The following is a 13489-nucleotide window of genomic DNA, read 5'->3' on the forward strand; positions in this document are numbered from 1 at the left end:
GTGCCTGTGTGTGCACACGTGTACTGGGTACTCGTGCCTGCGTGTGCACACGTGTGTACGTGTGTGTACCAGGTACTCGTGCCTGCGTGTGCACGTGTGTACATGCATATCAGGTATTCGTGCCTGCATGTGCACGTGTATGTGCATGTACCAGGTACTCGTGCCTCTGTGTGCACACGCATGAACGTGCATATGTACCAGGTACTCGTGCTTGCATGTGCAACATGTGTACGTGTGTGTACCAGGTACTCATGCCTGTGTGCACACACGTGTACATGCATGTGTACCAGGTACTCGTGCCTGCGTGTGCACATGTGTGTACATGCGTATCAGGTACTCATGCCTGCATGTGCACACGTGTACGTGTGCGTACCAGGTACTCGTGCCTGTGTGCACATGTATGAATGTGCGTATGTACCAGGTACTCGTGCCTGCACACACACATGCATGTGCGTGTACGCACATGTGCACACACCCCTCTAACAAGATGTCATGGGACCCCTCTCCCTCCCGCTGCAAGGTGGACCCTCAACTGAACCCTCTGCAGGCTCAGCCAGGGCCATGTCTCTGACTGAGTGGGGTCCCCAGGGAGCCTGTGCTCTGAACTGCCTGGGGCCCTTCCACCACCCTGGTCCACCCACTTTCAGTTCCTAAATGTGAGGCTAAAAAGCTCACTGCTCCGAAGTAAAACAACAGAGACAAACCCAACCAAAGGCTGGAGAAGGCCATGGGCTGGGAGAGCCTGCAGCTGAACCAGCCCCCAGCTGCCTTGACCACCCACAGGCCAGGCCATCTCTAGGGGCTTTCGAAGGGGCCCAGGAAGAAGAGTGTGGAAAGTCTGAGCCCATTTGTGTTGGAAAAGATGGAGGGAGAAAGGAAGGAGGGAGGGAGACCGGGAAGGAGACAAGGAGGGGGGAGGGAGGGAAGGAGAGGGAGGGGGGAGGGAGGGAAGGAGGGAAGACAGGAAGGCGGAGAAGGACACTGTGAGAATACACCAAAGCCCTGCTCACTATAAAACAGCCTGTGGTCCTTTACCTCTGGGGAATGGGAGAGGGTGGGACCGGGGCAGGCAGGTGGGCCTTCATTTCTACCCTCCGTAATGGCAGTCTGTGAGCATGAATACACATCACCATCCTGATGAGGGCACAGGGAGCAGGACGAAGGAAGAAGAAAGCCAGGAGCCTGGCGCTGCTCAGGCCCACTGCTCAGGCCCACCCGGGGTCTCCACTGCTGCTCAGGCTCAGAAAGGAAGGGCCGGCTGGGCCCTGAGGGGAGGAAAGCAAAGGAGGAGGACCCAGGTGCTTACCATTTTCCCATGAGACTAGGAAGCATGAGGAGAGGGGAGGAAAGGGGGAGACAGATCATTAAGAGACTCAGCCTGGCCCGGCACCGGGTACCACAGCCCAGGACCCAGCACTGCCAAGGGCAAGGCTCTGCCTCCCGGAGGAGATGTGCCAGGGGTTGGAGGGACTGTGGCTTTGACCCCAAGCCGCAGGAGTTGTTTCAGACATCAGGCGGGGTTGAGTGGGTCACCCCCAATAGCCCTTCCAGGTGGAACCTGCATTCTATATTGCAAGCTCTGAAGTCCAGAATCTGGGATTTTTAGCACGTTGGCTTCTGGCCCCCAAATCTAGCCAGGGATGCACACAGTAGATGCTCAAGCCCTGGGGTGCAGTAGCCTCTGCTGAAGCAGGACTGAACCAGAGGGGGTGGCAGCCACACCCCAGCATCCTCGGTTCCACCCTCTGGAGTCGTGGCTCCACCCTACACAGCTGTGGTCCCACCCCCAACAGCCCCGGCCCCGCCCCCCAGCAGCCTTGGCCCACTGGCTGGACATCGGCGTCTAACAACCCACCGTCAGGCCTGCCCAGAGCCCCCGTCCGAAGGAAGGCCTGCTTACTGCAGGTGGCAACGTGGGCTGAAATCAGGGGCCATGGTCTACAATCTGGCTCTCTTCAGAGCCGCTCTGCGGTCCCCTCACCCAGGAGCTGTGATCCGGATGACGCCCACCCCCAGGGAAGATTCAAAGACAAAGGGCCAGGGAAGTGCTGGGCTGGGCACAGAGTGGGCTGCCCCCCACAGAAGGCACAGTGACACGAGGGTGACAGAAGGGAAGCCCCGTTCACACAGCAGAGCCACCCAGTCGGGGTCAGTGCTGACTTCCATTCCGGCTCACCCTGCTCTCGAGGCCACCCCGCAGCTCCTCCCTCAGCCCCAGAAGGCCCTGCCGTCACCAGCAGGCAGCCCCAGGCCCACCTTCTTGACGTCCTTGTTGTTCATGGGGTCGTCGGTCATCTTGTGGAAGAGCAGCTCGATGACCTCCTTCAACTCGTAGCTGTAGCCTCTCCTCTTGCAGACAATGACCACCTTGTCGAACAGGAACAAGTACCTGGCCCAGCAGTGCGGCCAGGCGGCCGTCAGCATGCCCAGCGCCCCATGCTCCGAGGCCCCAGGACAGCCAGCATGTGCCTGGGATGGGCAGCAACAGGGCTATTCCCTCTCCGAGCCTGGGCCCCGTCCCACTGTGGGGCTCGGCTGCCAACTCTGACCCCCCAGCAGGTCTCAGCTGCTCCATGCAACTCCTCCAGGAAGCCCTCCTTGGCTACCCACCCCCAGGGCTCAAGGCTCATATGGGCTCCTCAGGCCTCCATGCTCCATCCCCCACTAGGATGGGAACCCCAGAGGGACAGGACCCCTATCTACCATGGCCCCAGCCCCAGCCCCAGGCCTTGCACAGAGCAGGTGCACATAGAGAGCTCTGAATAAGCAGGGGCCATGCATCTGGAGCCTTCCCTGTCGCCTGCCTGGGCACTCCCTCGCAGGCATGTGGCCAAGAGCGCATATGGCCCCAGGGAGCCTGGGAACTCGCAGGCCAGGGCCTCTGGCTGCCCTCTAGCCCAGCCCAGTGCCACGGGCAGGGCAGCCACTGGGTGATGTGGCATGGACCGTGTCCCTGAGCAGAAAGGAAGCGAGTAAAGCAGGAGAACACAGGGCTGAGGGGGCAAGCTGTTTCCAGGCCGTTAGGAAGCAGGTGCCCGACTACAAGGGGCCGCCACCCCGCCCGGGGCCGCCTGCCCGCTCACCTATCTTGCTTGGTGTGGTTGACTATGGACCGGACCTTCAGTTCCCCGTCGATCTTCGGCCTCCCATACTCCTCTAGTTTCACTTGCTGGAAAGAAAGGGCAAGGCGGTCAGCCCCAGCGCCAGAGGGGGCCCCAGCTGCCCCGCACCTACACGGAGAGCAAGGGCGGCGGGCTGGCGCCCAAGCGGGCATGCTTCCCGCGGACATGGAAGGCAGAACTGGGAGAAGCGAGCCTGCAGTTGCTGGCTGGGGCGCAGGTCGGGATAGGAGAGGACGGGGCTGGGAGATGGGCCCTGCCCCAGCCTCGCTGAGCACACCCTTCAGCGCTGCGGGAACAAGAGGCGATTGATGGCGTGGGTCACGGCAACAGGCCGCCGTTGTGTGGAGCCCAGAGCCAGGCCCTGGTAGGAAGGGCCGGACGCCCAACCCTGGGAAACCAAGCCGAGGAGAACAAACAAGGCCTATCAGATGGAGGGCGGGCGGGGCGAGGGGGCCTCCAGTGGGGCGTCCTCCACAGGAAGAGGCTTCGAGTCCAATCCCTCTCTGGTCTGCTGCGATTTCAGATTGGCTTGTCTCTCCCCTCTGCTCTGATTCAGAGAAGGCGCGTTCCCTGCGTGGTTTGCAAAGAAACGGTCTACCCGGACAGGAGAGAATGTTCCAGCACGTTAAAGGGGCTGGGCCTGTGGCGCCATGACGACAGTTCTCGGCAGCTTTCTGAATTTTCCGAATTTTGCAGGAGCCGCCAGTCCAAGGCTGAGAGCAGCACAGCTCCGGCGTCACACATGGTAGGGTGAGCACCCTGCTCGGCTGCCTGCCTCCGCGCCCCGCATCTCCTCCGCCTGCTGCTGGTGGGCTCGGCAGAGACCCCCAGGCTGAGCATGCGCCCTGCCCCCGGGGCGGGCCCACACCTGCCCGCCACCACTGTGTTCTTTTTGTTATTTAAGGAACACGATGATTCATATCTAAAAACTTTAAGAACCCCAAAACTTCCATCATATAGCCCTTAGAAAGCATCAAGGATCACAGGGGGAGACGGACAGCCCCAGACCCCGCCAGGCACTAGAAGTATCCGGGGCTAACCCAGTGGTGCTCAGCCAGGGTAGCCCTATACTCAAGGGATGTCCAGGGGTGTCTGGGACCCCCAAGGGTGGGGTGCACAGGCAGGGATTCTCAACACCCTACAATGCCGAGCAGAGACCCCACAACAGAGAACGGCCTGGCTCCAGATGTCCACAGTGTTGGGGTACAGAAAGCCTGGTTGAAATACTCGGCAGATCTTTGAGAACTTGCTACAAGGAACAGACAAGGAAGCGTCTGCTTTCTGGGATTGCCCATCTCCTCTTCCCGGCAGGACACAGTGGCTCACCCAACACCCCAAGGCTGAGCCTCTGATGAACCAGGCTGGGGAGAGGGTCCTCTGAGGCGTCAGCCCTGCCTAATGGAGGGAGGAGAGGGGAGAAGCCAAGGGCCGCTCCCAGACAGGGCGGCCAAACTGTCTCCCCACTGACCCTCCCAGGGAGAGCAGAGCTGCAGGTGGACAAGGAGCCTTGGGAGCCTGCCCCCCCGCCTCGGGAGCCACAGCCCTTCTGTCCTCGGTCCAGGCCAGGGAGGGAGGGAGGGGGTCAATACCGTTCCTCCCGCAGACCCTGCCCCTCACCGCGCGGGCCACCTCGGTACACAGCTGCGCCCACTTCCCCGACCCAGACGGAGAGAGTAGGTTCACCCGCCTGCTCATTTAATACCGAGATTATGGAAGTAATTTCTAAAACGTGTATGTGTGATCCTAATTAATCTCCACTCTGTAGAGAATCAGCCACACTTACCAAGTTTTCTATAGAACTCTGAAATTCGCTGATTTTCTTCAGGGTCTCCTTGTCCCGTTTAACTTCGTTTATGTACATCGCTAAGTCCTGAAAACAACGGAGGTGGGGGAGGGGTCAGCAGGCCAACCCCCATCCCCATCCACATTTCCAGAGCACCTGCCACCAGCCACCACAGCGGGCAGGCCTTCGAAACTCCATCTGACAGACGAGTAAACTGAGGCAGGGAAGGTAAAAGCAACCCCAAACGGCGCATGTCAGTGGGCGAGACCCCCCAAGCCCCTGCCTCCTGGAACGGCTTCTCCCTGCCCTGCCACTCGACCCCCTTCTAGCTCAGACTAGAAGAAAACAGCCAGCTAGACCTGACCAGCCTGCTTCTCAGCTCTGGGGAACTGGGCCCCTGGCAGGGTCCCCACTCCCGCGGAGCCGGGCAGAACTGGGTGACCCCGCAGTCTAGCTCTGGAGGTCCACACGCCGCTGCCCTCCTGCCGGCCACCAGGGGGCAGTGCCCGCTGCAATCCAGGCAGCCAGCACTGGCCAGGGTCTAGGGGACCCCAAGCCCTGTTCGGGAGAACCCAGCCGGAGGCACTGACCTGCCCAGTAGGACAAGCTGCCTTGGGTGGAATCCCCGAGCCAGGCCAAGGTGGGGAGCCGTTCCAGCCTCCCCCTCCAGCACCTCCTGCCCATTCCTATAAGGAGCCCACTGGTGGGGCGGAATCTAAGGCAGAAACGTTCCAGGATGGGCCTGGCTCATCAGCGATGCTCCCCCAGCACAGACCACCCAAGGGCCAGGTGATGGGCTCGAAGCCACAGACGGAGACGGACCCTTGCCCTCTGGAAGGAGCTCATCCAAGAGGGTACAGAGGTCAGCACTCACCCTGGGAGGTGCTGGGGACACTGTCGTCCCCCTGCCCAGCTGCAGTGCTGAGGGGATCTACCCCGTGCTGGGCATTGTGCTCCGCTGGGAACACAGATGACCATGATCAGGGAGCAATGGGCACAAAGGGGTGACGGCATTACCCCAGCACAACCATCCCCAAGGGGGGGGGCAATCCTGGGAAATGTCACCTTGCAAAGACCAAGGATGTGCAGGACACAGCCAAGTGACAAGGAGGAGGTCCAGCCTGAGCCAACAGAGACAAGAAAGGACGGAGCACATACAGGAGCATGGGGGTGACCAAGCTTGCCTGGAATTTAGGGCATTAGTGGAAAACACAGGGGCAAAGCCAGGCACCCGGGTATCTGTGTGCCAGGAGGGGGGCCGGAGCCCGACGCAGGGGCAGTGGGGAGGCACAGAGGCTTCAGAGCAAGGGGAGGGCACGAGCTGAGCTCTCCTTCCAGGGACTTACCTGCACAGTGGGCTTCCAATGGACATAGGGAAGAGGGGAGAGGAGGCAGCATGGCTGAGTGGGGAGGACATTTCAGAAGCAAAAGCTGCAGGCCCGCGTAGTGGGCAGCATGGGGCCAGATGGCCAGACTGAGTCCAGCGCCTGGGACCTGGCAAGAGCCCTGGTGGACGGCCAGGGAAGCAGGAGGAAGGGAGACCCAGGGAAGTCGCCATGGGTCAGGCGAGGTTAGGGATTCTGGACGCTTGGGGCGAGTGCCTCAAGCCCCCTCCGCCCACCTTCTCTGTGCTGGGGCGGCTCCCACCCACCACCCCGTCCCTGCTCGGCCTGTTGTCTTCCCAGGAAAAGCTGCATCTATGGTCACAGAACAAGGCTTGTTGGCGAGCCCAATTCTGGTCAAAGCATGCAGACTTGGTATGTGAGGCCCCACACTGGCTCGGCCCTCCCCGGCCTCAGTTTACCCACCCACCTGCATGGCTTCTAGAGCTTCTTTGAGCTGCTGTCTCTCGGGCCGATCGGTGGAATGGCTCAGAAGTTCCTGCACGTGTGAGAGAGGAGTCCCGGGTCACCACGTGGGGATGCTGGCCTCCGTCCTTGCCCCCACCAGGCACAGGGTGTGGGCCCAGAGCCAGACCGTCAGGACCACGTCCCCAACCACCGGGCCAGGCTCTGGCTCAGCTGACACCCAGCACACACAGCAAGCCCTCGCCCAGGGGACACACTGCTTCGAGACGGAGTGTCCCCGACCTGCTGGGTGATGGGAAGCACTTCAAAGCAGCATGAAGCAAGGCTCCGAGCTAACGGGTGACAGGTAGATTCGCCGAAGAGCCTCACGCCACATGGAAACCACTCTCTCTCCCCAGATCTGTCTGTCCAGAATGACTTCCTACTTCCACTTCTACCATGCCTACCAGGAAGCTCAGAGACTGGGTTAAGTGACCCACTCCAGGCTACTCTTACTCCTGGTCTGGGGACACGTTTCTGTCTCTCAAGTTTTTGGCTCTTACGGATTTCAGTCCCAAATTCCCTTTGTCCATTTCCTGTGATAAACATTCCTGATATGCGCCACACAGGCTGTGAGAACAGATTTGCTGTCTGTCTCTCACTCTGGTGCATCTGGGCCCCGTCCACACCCCTAGAGGCAGCCGGGCCTCCATCCCGCTCTCCGGTGGCGGCCACGGGGCACACGCATAGCCTCACCTTCAGGAGGAGGTGGTATTTGAGCACTCTCTGCATGGGGACCACGAGCAGGTCTTGAAGCTTAAACTTCCCGTCCTGGACCTTCAGCGTGCATTCCTGGGCAACAGGCGAGCAGAAGGGGATGGAGACCCTCGCCAGGGCTGCTGGGCCCCAACACTCCCATCCTGCACCCAAGGCGGTGGTGGGGGTGGGCAGACCTCAGCCCTGAACTGGGGCCCAGGTGTCCGGTCTTTCAGTGGCCTGGCTCCCCAAACGGGCAGTGTCTCCCACAGACCCTTCCCAAACCAGTTGCGTGCAAGGGGTGGGCTTCCCAGCAGCGTCCCGCTGCCACTTTGTAGCCCTGAGAGTCTGCAGTGGGCACCAAGGGCGCTGGTATTTGGAGCCAGCCCTGGCCTGCCTAGAGACCCTCAGGGAAGCCTGCTCATACCAAGGCAGGGCCACCCTCAGGACATTTCCCGGACACAGAGGGGCATCATGCATCTTCTGGGGACATGCCTCCCAGCATTGCTAGAAAAGAGGGCCCCTGCACCAGGATTCACTCTGGAAAGGGTTTGACTGACCAAATACAACACAGGAATCCCAGCCTCGGGGAGCAGCTCAGTTGCCCCCGACAAGGAGGATGAGGAAGGGGTCCTGGAGAGGGGCCCACATGGGCAATTGGACAAGTGCCAGAGATTGGCCCTGAGCGAGGGGTGGGGATAATGACGGGAGGGAGGCTCCTTGGCTCCCAGCAAACGTCCATCATCTGGGGTCCCTATGGGGTCTGTGTAGACCAAGGTCATAGCCCCTTGCTGAGCTGAATCTGGCCCAGGAGTCAGATGCACCCAGGGGACTCGGGCCTGGGACAGTGACCTGCACCTGCCTCCCCCCAAAGGGGAAAAAATCATCGAGAAAAACATCTACAGAAACCATCCCATTGCTACCCTGGTGTCCACCTTTCCACAAAATGGACAAGCAAGGGGCCGGTGAACGGGGGACCAGCCGGGAAGCCCCCATTACCTCGACCTTCTGTCTGAAGTCTTCCCGGCTGGCGAGGAGCTGGTTCAGCGTGTTCTGAGCGTGCTCCATGTGGCTGCAGTATTCCCCGTAGATCAGGAGCCTGGATGGTGAGCGCACGTGCACACAGCTTATGAGACACTGCAGCTCCGGGGGCCGTGCTCCAGTTCCCCGTGGAGGGCGCGGCAAGCACACAGCAAACGGGTCTCTCCCCGTCATAGCTCCTCACTCGTTAACCGGCATCGTGGTTCTGTTCTTTCCGTGTGGCTGCCTTCTCCCCTCCCAAAATACTGACAGGCCAGGAGAGGGGCTTCCCTACTCTCCCCAAACCCCAAACCCAAGGAGGTCCCCCTTCTGTGGTTCTATTTCAGGTCAGGACCGGGTTTGGAATGGGGTTCTCACTGCCACCTCCGTCCTGCCCCTTGGAAAGGCCAAAGCTGGCCAGGAGAGAAGCCCCCACCTCCTCAGGGCTGGGGGACACCCCAGGAAGGCTCCAACTCCTGCCTGCAGGCCCTGAGCACTGAGGCCCATCCTGGCTCTCTGCGCTTGCCTGGAGTGGTGGCCCCCGTGCCGACATTTCAGGGCGTGGGGGCCCCTCCTGCCCAGCTCTGGGAGCTGGAGACAGCCTCTGAGATGAGTCCAGATGTGCTCAGGGCCACATCTCTTTCCTCCGTGGACACTGCTTCCCCATGGGCACCTGGCGAGGGGTGAGGGGCAGGTGGCTGGGCCTGGAGCTGGCTGGGCTTCCGAGGAGGCAGGCTCTTGAGAAGCATCCTGGCCTGGGGCACACCCCCGGCTCCCGCTGTAGGGCCCGGGGGCGTTGGGGACAGACAACACCCACATTCCTCCCAACTCTCGAAGAACAAAGCAGCATGCTCCGAGCATGTTTTCAACCCAGCGAGCCTGTGACTTCAGAGCGGCCCTGAGGTGAGCACAGACAACACATCGTGAAGCATCTCCCGGCTCCCGCCCAGCGTCCAAGCTGCGCTGGGCCTGTGTGTGCTCGGAGCCTCCCCAGCCTGCACGCCCGGCCGAGCTGCTGCCGCACTCCCAGCCGCCCGGAGGCTTTTCGCCGGTGCCAGCCTGCAGGGAAGCTTCCGGCATCGAGAGGCTGAGATTCTAGGACTCCAGCGAGAGGCGGATCCGGTCCCCGGCCTCACACAGAAGCCCACCTTCCCTGCCACCATCAAGTAGAAGGTGCCACGGCCGCGCCCCGCCACACTCCGACTTCCCACTGCGTGGGACTTGTCCCCTCAGGCCAAGGTTAAGAGGAGCATCTGCCTTGTCTGAGGACTGAGGCTGTATTAATGGAAGTATTAGCTCCAAAAAGAGGGAGGTGATTGTCTTCTGCCACTTGGCGCTGGTCATACCACACTTGGATGCTACTCTAGCCTCCATCTGTGATGAGCTGCCAGGATCTTGCCACGAGAATTCCTCAATGGCTTCCTCCTGCCCTTATAAAAAAAAATCTAAACTCTTGGCCTTCCAGCCTCCTACAGAAGCCTCAAGCCGGGCTTTAGACAATCTCCTCTTGACCGATTCACGCTTGCTCCTCTGGCCTCTGTGGCTTCCCGAACAGTCCTGCTGGCTCCCTCACCCAGGGGCCGTCCCAGCAGCTTCTGCTCCCCCCACCTCACGGCTCGCTGCCTCTCACCCTGGTCCTCAGCACCCTGTTCCTCTCCCTCTTCCTGTCCTCTCGTTTCCTTTGTGAACTTGCTTCCTGTCCCTTCCCGTCCCTCCCTGCCCAGTGAGAGCCGAGGCTGTTCTGTACACAGCAAGCACTCTATAAATGCTTGTGGAATCGGTATGTAAATGAACCGCAGGACCGTAGGTGCAGACTCAGAAATAAGGAGGCAAAGGGGCAGAAAAGATGGACGCAGGGACAGACTAAGGGACTGGGCACATGAACTCCGATGGGATGTAGCCAGGCCCCTCCCCAAGTGGCCCCCAACTCGAGGGTCCGGCCCCTGAGGCCCTGCTGGGCAGAAATAATGGTCGTCCCAGCGGGAGCAAGGCCCGAGAGCCAGGTGAGGCCCAAAGCTGTGTGCAGAGGCCAGAGGCCTTGTTAGGGCAGGCCCGGGACACGGAGGTTCCCAGGGAAGGGCAGGTCGTCTGTTTGTCCCCTGGCCACGTGGCCTGCCGCTACTGCCCTGGGGGCGGGTCCACGGGCCTCAGAAGCAGCCCTGCTTGGGCTCCCCAGGATGGAGAAGCATGCGATGGGCCGCCACCGGGGCGAGGGGGCATCTGACAGCTCCAGCCTGAGTTGGCTCCCCCCGCACACGGGCTTGCAGCCAGGTGAGAGGAATTGCTGGCGCAGGGGGCGAGTAAGGGAGCCGGCCTTCCCCCCGCCCCTGGGGCCCACCAGCGGACTCACATTTGCCCCTTGCGTCGGGCACTTCCTGCTCCCTCATGCCTCCCTACTGATGCCCAGCCCATGGCCCCTAGAAAGCAGGCTCAGGGGTCCCTGCCTGGGTCACAGGGCATGCAGGGGAAGCCCCTTCAGGGGCTCGTAGGCGGGGGCACCTGGAATCCAGCCCGGGGATGGGCTGTCTGGCCGGGAGGGCGCATGATCCGAGCTGACGGTCACCTGACAGTCTCCCCGCAGATGAGGACGAGATGGACCCAGGCTCCCAACCAGCCGCTGGGGGCCTCCCCCTCCCACCCTGCGGAGTGGACCCCAGAACTGGCATTCTTAACGAGCTCCCAGCTGGCTCTGATGAGTAGCTGGCCAGAAGAGCCGTCAAGACAGAACCTTCCGGGGCCTTCTTCAAAGCCTGAAGGACAGAAGGCAGGGCATCATCTCCCGATGGACCTCTTGAGACTTCAGCGGCTGGACCACTGTCCTCCAACAGCACTGGGCATCCGGCCAGGCCCTCACGTCATCAGACTTTGTCCCCAGCTTTAAAGACGCAGCTGCCCAGGCTCCACGAAGGAATTCGGGGGCCAAGGCCTTGGTGGAGACGGCAGAGCTGTCCTGACAGCTGCCCCTCGCACCTACTTAAAAGCTTCCAGAACCCCAGTCCTCCCCTGCCGGGCTCTGGCAGGACATTTCAGGGCACAGAAGGCGGCTCCGTACCCCTCCACCCACCGGGGTTACAGGCAGAGAAGCTTAAAGCCAACAACCAAAGAGTCATGGAGGCCTCCTAACAGCGATGTGACTCTTCTTTAAAAAGGTTGGTTTCTAATGAGCTGTCACCCTCCTCCATTGACAGCACCTGTTCTGGACGAGGGGCCCGGACGGTCGGAGGAGCTGCATTCAGGGGCACGATTCCTGCAGGCACATTTCTGGCCGTAGGCAGGCCAGCGCCATCTGTGCGTCTAGACTCGGCCTGACCAGCTGGACGCCGGGGGGAGGAGAGAGGCCACCTGATGCGGAGGATCTACACCCCCTCGGGCTTCGTGGACACTGGCCCCGATGCCACGGAGACTTGAAGGAACCCGGGGCACGATCGGAGGATCCAGGACCACCCTCCTTGGCACTGGAAGCGCTGTCCCCCCATGCTGGGGGCTGGGGCTGTTATGCCAGGGCGGTCCTGCCGCTGTGTGCCCCCCAGCCCGTCCACCTGGCCCAGGCCCTCCGCCTGCCCGGCCACCGAAGCCCTTCAGTGGACACAGACAAGCCGTGTTGGCGGCACAGGCATGAACCTGGCGGCACCACGTGGCACAGATGCCATCCTTGTCCCTAAGGGACGGATTAGGAAGTCAAGGTCCTGTGACAGATGCAGACAAGGAAGCAGGGAAGTGGCCTCAACCCCGGAAGCCTAGAGCCCTGGAAGCGCCGTACTCAGCCCTGCAGGGGCGGGTTCGGCCTCTGTGTTTAAGTGGCTGCCATGTACCCCCACCCCAGCCAGGCCTAGAGCTTGAGGGGCAGACTCTCCCAGGTGCGGGATGCCCATGGGGCGGGCACACAGGAGGTGCACCGTGCTGGTGAGAACGCCCTTGGGCCACCAACACCCCTGGGCACAGAGGTAGAGGGAGCTGGTGGAGGCCTCCGCCCATCCAGACCCTGCTGGGGGGGAGGTCACCCCTCCAGGCTGTGATGGTGGGAAGGGTGGGCAGCTCGGTTTACAAGGACAGGGGTTCGCGGGGGCACAGCCACGGCCCTCGAGGACCTCACCCTGAGACTCACACCCGAGTAAATCCCACCTGGCCAGCTCGGCCCCGTCCCCAGGGCAGAATCTGAGGCCCCACAGACGGGGAGGGACAGGCAAGGCGGGCCTGCCACTCACCTTTCCTTGAAATCGAGGAAGACCTTGGCCAGAGTGCTGCCCCCCGCCATCATGGACACGTCGATGGCCCGCAGAAAGCTGTGATGCACCTTGATCAGGTCCTGGGAAGAACCAGCAGTTAGTGCATGACCAGGTGCGCCAGGTCGGAAGGGCCACGCGCCCCTGAATCGCTCTCTCCTGGTGCGATTGCGGACACGCGTGTGAGGGGCCCAGTGCCAGGCGCGCATCCCCAGGCAAACACCAGGGTCTCCACCCACTGGAAGGTACTGCAGTGCCAGGCGCATGAGGGGACCTGCTCGGCCTGTCTGGACACAGGGTGGCCGACCCAGCGCAGGCCCCGGGGCGAGAATGGGACCACAACGGCCCTGGGTGGCTATTGCCACCCAGCATCCTTGTTACCCTCCCGCCGTGTGCAGGCGCAGAGGGGCGCTCTGCCCTGGTCTGGGACTCTGGAGGCAGACTCTCTCTGTGGGGACAGGTGTTTGTCCACATTCAGAGCAGCCGGGCGACCGGCAGGCAGCACTCCGGGGCTCCGCACAGCCCCCGGTCTGGCTCCCACTCTGTCCAAAGCCGTCTGTGCTGGCCACCACGCACAGCAGGACAAACTCCAGGTAGGGGGCACAGAGCGCTAGAACCTCCCGAGTCTGGCTCAGCCTCCCCGGGAGACCAGCACCCACCCCTCGAGCTCATGAGTGTGCAGCTTCCAGAGGCTCCCGCCAACCCCTCCCCGCTCTGCTGACCACATCCGGGTGAGCCTCTCGGAGGCCATCACCTTCCTGTGTCTGTGTGCAGACGTGTGCACAGCGGGTAGGGGAC

At 61.7% G+C, this 13489-nt stretch overlaps 1 protein-coding gene across 9 annotated transcripts in view; it reads right to left on the reverse strand.

Annotated features, from left to right (window-relative positions):
* The window catches only part of VAV2 (vav guanine nucleotide exchange factor 2), a 165850-nt gene that overhangs the window by 21437 nt on the left and 130924 nt on the right, over positions 1-13489 (reverse strand). For 6 of the 9 annotated variants that reach the window (XM_032418668.1, XM_032418666.1, XM_032418665.1 and 3 more), the window contains 8 exons: positions 12674-12774; positions 8448-8547; positions 7449-7544; positions 6718-6786; positions 4906-4992; positions 3084-3169; positions 2257-2389; positions 1307-1321 (listed from right to left, as the gene is read on the reverse strand). In XM_032418668.1, coding sequence (XP_032274559.1) covers positions 1307-1321; positions 2257-2389; positions 3084-3169; positions 4906-4992; positions 6718-6786; positions 7449-7544; positions 8448-8547; positions 12674-12774 — 687 coding nt within the window. The remainder of the gene's footprint in view (positions 1-1306; positions 1322-2256; positions 2390-3083; positions 3170-4905; positions 4993-6717; positions 6787-7448; positions 7545-8447; positions 8548-12673; positions 12775-13489) is intronic. The other 3 variants (XM_032418670.1, XM_032418667.1, XM_032418664.1) reach the window with 1 other exon arrangement.

Source organism: Phoca vitulina, unplaced genomic scaffold (genome assembly GCF_004348235.1).
Source record: "Phoca vitulina isolate PV1807 unplaced genomic scaffold, GSC_HSeal_1.0 scaffold21, whole genome shotgun sequence".
In the NCBI taxonomy this organism is placed as follows: Eukaryota; Metazoa; Chordata; class Mammalia; order Carnivora; family Phocidae; genus Phoca; species Phoca vitulina.